Raw genomic sequence first — 5,040 nt, 5'->3', positions numbered from 1 at the left:
GGCATATTGCTCTCAGACTCAATGCAACGACTCTGAAGGACAGCTGGTTACGAATTAAACCTCAATATTTTACTGCAGTATGGTCTTTATTGGTCACCTAACTACGAGGTTCAGTGGGTGGTATGGAGGAATCACGAAATAAGGATATTGCATCTGGCTAAATTACGTTTCTCTCCCGTTGTGATTTACTCCCCAACTGTCAAGCAAGCCACTTCTCCTAGTAGACGTTAATAATCCTAGGAAGGTAAGCATGCGTTTGTTGGTCCCGTGTGAAATTTGCCGTTTTGCCGTCCAAAGTTCCCAAATGAACAGTCAGTCACATCGGTCACATCGGTTAGGCTCAAGTTTCCTGATTTAAAAAACAGTCAAACTCGTGGTGTTAATGTCTTGCTCGCTGATATTCTGACCACAACACAGCGGTTAGTCTTGTGACAGCAGGTACGTACATCATATAAGACATATCGAGTGCCAAAAACTCAATGGTTATTTGCAAACGGAAGCAGCATATTGATGTGAGCGGTCAACAGATAATAAAGTCACGCGAAGTCATGGGAAGAAATTCTAACAGACATTCGTTGAAAGTGATAGCAGCTTGAGCAGTAAAAGTGCAGCTCTGCACAAGTTTTGATGATGAATCATAGATCGGTATTCGATGTGAAGCCGACATTCTGTTTCAGAGAAGGTAATCACATCTCTCTCGTCCTCAGGAAGCATTTTCACCCGAAAGCCTAATAGAATGAGGTATTTCGACAGTTAAGTTCTAGGCACTCCTTCCACACAACTAAGGAATTGACTGGCTGAGAAGACTCAAAACCGGCTCAAATTGTGGAAAACTCACAAAAACGACTCGTTCACTGAACATTTCTTAGAGAAAGACAGTGGACAAGCTCTCAAAAGATATGGAGGCGAGATGGCCCAAGTGGACAGAGCACGAATTTACCGACCGGAAGTTTCGTGGTCCGAACCAGACCTCTACCTCTCGACTTCCCCTGTCTAGGCTTGGGCAGCCTGGCAGTATCCCAACCCTCGGGCTTCCTTCTGGTGGCATAGTAGTTAGGCACTGAAAGGGTGCTAGAGCTGAACGCATAATAGATATGGATTCTATATAAATTATTACCCCACATTTGTCAAAAACAAGTGCGTCCAAGTCCGAATTCCTGTCTCCGCTTCTCTTCGCCATGTAATTAACTTACAATATGGTCGATGTTTATCGCTGAAACCTCAAGGTTATCAACGCCTCGGGTGCACTCGAAAATCGAGTGCCACAGCTGGTTCTTTTCGAACATGAGGCGACCCGCTCCTACATCTACATGCTAAACAACCAGAAGTGAAATACGCCGGTACAAATAAAATGAACCGACACATCGACCAGCTTGTTTGAAACTGCCCAGCCGATCCCTGTCAAGATTTGACAGGCTACGTCGTCTTTTTTGGTTCACAGCCACCTATTCAACCTCGGTTTAGCTTCTGTTTTACCCATGCTCAAACTCCAATAGTGATGCCACAAATCGTCACGTTGATTTGAGCGGGAGCAGGAAGCCGAAGCCCAATCGTTGTCGTAGTAATCACAGACAGTAGTGGAAAGTGATGCATAATTACCGTACAAACAGGAGAGCTTTAGTAAGAAGTGAAAGTAGAGGGGGATGTGGCTCAAAAGCGTTATGACTAGAAAATGGCGTCCAAGAGCGAGGTGCCTACATCTTCTAAAACCACTGAGATGCATACAAATCTGAGCATTACGTTGGAGAAAGACGCCATCAACGGAACTGATACAACTTGCCAGCAAAAAAACAGCAGACAACGACAGACAGTCCACCTAAGAAGTGACAAGGTTGCCATTGGCATCGGCTGTGCCATGCCCCGCAGAGTTCTCAACCATGTGCAAGGAAAATCGCGTTGACCCCATCCAGGAAGGCGCATCCAGACACGAAGAACCCATAGTGCTCAACTTGACAGTGGTCACTTTCACTCCGCATTGCTAAATCATGGCCCATGAACTCTTAACCAACAAGGATTAAGACTAGAAAACTAAGCTTACTGGAAACCCTTTGAACAACCTTGGATAAATGTGCTTGAATTTTAATGCTGTTTAGTGTAGCGGGCAATGGAATGCGGCCTGGCCATTTTGGAAATACTGGCTGTATGGCGGTGAAATTAATTCGCAAACTTTCTCCTATACGCCTGACACAACGTGCGTCGAGATAGTTCAGCGGCTGAGGCACGAACTTACTAATCGGGAGGTCATCATCATCATCAAAGACAGCTACATCAGTGTTGACACTGATGTGGTTCGAACCCATCCTCTGAAAGCCGACAACTCCTGTCTGGGTTTAATCTATCAAGCAGTGCCCCAGCCCTCCTGCTTCGTTCGGTTGGCGTGGAAGCCAAGCACGGTAGAGGTGTTGCAGCTGAACGATTTTTATCATTACAGGGCTTGCATAAGAGCACTGCTGCGTCATTAAGTACTGTATGGAAGAAAATTCCTGAACGCTGCGAAAACTTTGTGGACATTCTCTTAGGATGTTCAATGGGGGTCGGAAAGTCCAGATGAAGAGTAGCGGACGTAAAAATAAGGAAAACCGACGAAAATAGCCGCCTATTCTATCGTGGTGGTGATGCTCCCTCAAGCGGAACAACAGTACCATACAACCTATCTCCAGATAGTGAGCGGGACGAGCAACAGAGTGAGAGCATGGTGGCATCGTTGATCTCTAGCATTGGAAACCTATTCAGATTTCCAATACTGAGATGAGACTACAGTAAGGAACATAAGCACTGTGTCAGTTATTCCCCATATTTATTTTTTTTAAATTCTTGAATAAATGTATGTAGCTAAATGGTGTTCCTAAAGGAAATCAAAATAATGAACAAAATCTGTAGTAAACAAGGAGTCACCGTTTATTTCTGTCAAACATTAATTCATTCCAAGGAGGAGGTGCATCCTGAGGAGGCGCAAGATCAGAGGATGGGGACAACTCAAGATCAATCTGGCGTTTTAGACGTGCATCTGCTACGGTCTGCTTCGGAGCGTGTTTGACACTGGAAATGTCCTCCTGATTTCGAAGTAGCTTCTCGATATTCAACCCGACACAGCCCACAACGACAGCAAATGGGAGGGCAATATAACGGGAATTGAGGCGGAGGAACTGCAGTATAACAGTCCACATGGAAAACTGTTTGTGGCTGAGCTGTAGGCTGGAAAAAAGTACACAGAATTGGAGCATAATGTAAAAAAGTAGCCCAGCAGTAGCGCCTTATCGTCGCTTGATTACCATGCCACCCAAAGGAAGCACGAGGGCTGAGATAGTGCTACGTTGCCCAAGCCTAGGCAGGAGCGGTCGGGATGCAGAGGTTGGGTTCGAACCATGGACCCACCGGTCAGTAGATTCGCCCTTAACTAGTAAGTCATCTCAACCTCGTATTTTGTTAGTAGTAATCCGCAGATTGCTCAGCGGTTAAGGCGCGAAACTTCCGACCAGTAGATCTGTGTTCCGAACCCAAACCTGGTATTCCAGCTGCTCTTGTCTAGGCTTACGCGACCTAAGGTTATCTCAGCCCCATGCCTTCTGCAAATTGCAAACTATCTGTGCATCGAAAGGTGGCGCAGCTAACGACCTTCATTATTAATTAACATTAATTAGTCCGTATAGAGGTACTCTACAAGCACTAACCAAATAGATCGCTTTTTTCAAAAGAACAGAATCTTTAACTGTACAAGTCAGTTGATGAGATGATTTTGCAATTCCTTAACGAGATGTTTTCTGTGAGTGTGAAGCTCAGGTTTTGTTGGTCTTCTCCTTGTGACGTTGTATCTGGCTTAAATTATTAGTTTGTTCAGTTCACTAGAGACTCCATAGGGCCGTTAACCACTACAGATTCCCCAAGCGTTGCTGCGTATTTGGAAGATCTCGTCATGAGTTCCAAGCCCGACGGATTGTCGCAGCGCCTGGATTACGTGCTTGATCCTGTTCAAGAGTATGGATTCAGAGTGTACCGAGAAAAATGCACTTTCACGGGGTCCGTGAAATACCTGGGTTTCATCAATGATGAACATGGCCGCCGGCAAGACCCGGAGAACAGCAACGCTATCAAACGTATGAGGGCACCGATAGACGTCACATCCCCCAGGTCCTTCCTCGGTGTCGTCAGTTACTACAGTTCGTCTCTGCATGCCATGCATCGCCTCTGAGATCCACTTACCCAGCTACTTACCAGGGACCACAAGTGGACATGGTTAGAAAAATGCCAACGCGCCTTTGACTCTGTCAAATCCATGCTGAGTTCCGATTTGCTCCTAACCCACTACGATCCATCGCTGGAAATTGTTGTGGCGTCAGATGCATCGAACTATGGAGCGAGACGGTGTAAGTGGCTAGATCGCGAATTTACTGACCGGAACATCCATGGTTTGAAACCGATCTCTGCCTCTCGACTTCCCTCTCTAGGCTTGGGCAGCCTGGCAGTATCCCAGCCCTCGTGCAACCTTCGGGTGGCACGGTAGCTAAGCACCGAAAGGGTGCTACAGCCGAACGATTGGATTTGATTTGACTATGGAATCTCAACAGTGATTTCGCATGTATTTCCCAACAACAGCCAGGGAGTCTTTGCTACTAACCAATACCGCGTGCTGCAGCAGGTCATCAAATACCACTGCAATCAGTGGACGCATACCTGCCCAAAATACGAACTGGGGCATTATTTCAAACGGCGACGGACGCCTTTTACATACGGAACGCGTGGTCATCCCAAAGGAGTTGCAAACAGCCTTCGTGAATCAGTTTCATAAACAGCACCCGGAAATAAACAGGATGAAGGCACTTGTTCAGAGTTACGTCTACTGGCCGTCGAAGGACTCCCAGATCGAACAAGTCTCCAAATGTTGCCAGCGATGTGGTGAAGCATCGAAGTTATCCGTGAAAACCTATCCACAGTCGTGGCCGCAATCGACTGAACCCTGGTCTCGTGTTTACATTGACTATGCACGTCCACATGATGGTCAAGACTTTTTGATCGTGATCGATGCCTACAGTAGATGGACGG

The 5,040-nt window shown here is 46.3% G+C and overlaps 1 protein-coding gene across 1 annotated transcript; it reads right to left on the bottom strand.

Annotated features, from left to right (window-relative positions):
* Window positions 1-2,891: 2,891 nt before the first annotated feature.
* On the bottom strand, window positions 2,892-3,167 carry T265_07124 (hypothetical protein; the record flags this gene model as incomplete). The annotated part of the gene is made up of 1 exon (XM_009172567.1): window positions 2,892-3,167. The coding sequence occupies one exon, from the start codon at window positions 3,165-3,167 to the stop codon at window positions 2,892-2,894; it is 276 nt and encodes a 91-aa protein (XP_009170831.1).
* Window positions 3,168-5,040: the final 1,873 nt, after the last annotated feature.

This window comes from Opisthorchis viverrini, assembly GCF_000715545.1.
Source record: "Opisthorchis viverrini unplaced genomic scaffold opera_v5_161, whole genome shotgun sequence".
Lineage (NCBI taxonomy): Eukaryota > Metazoa > Platyhelminthes > Trematoda > Opisthorchiida > Opisthorchiidae > Opisthorchis > Opisthorchis viverrini.
This window is presented reverse-complemented; position numbering and strand designations above follow the sequence as displayed.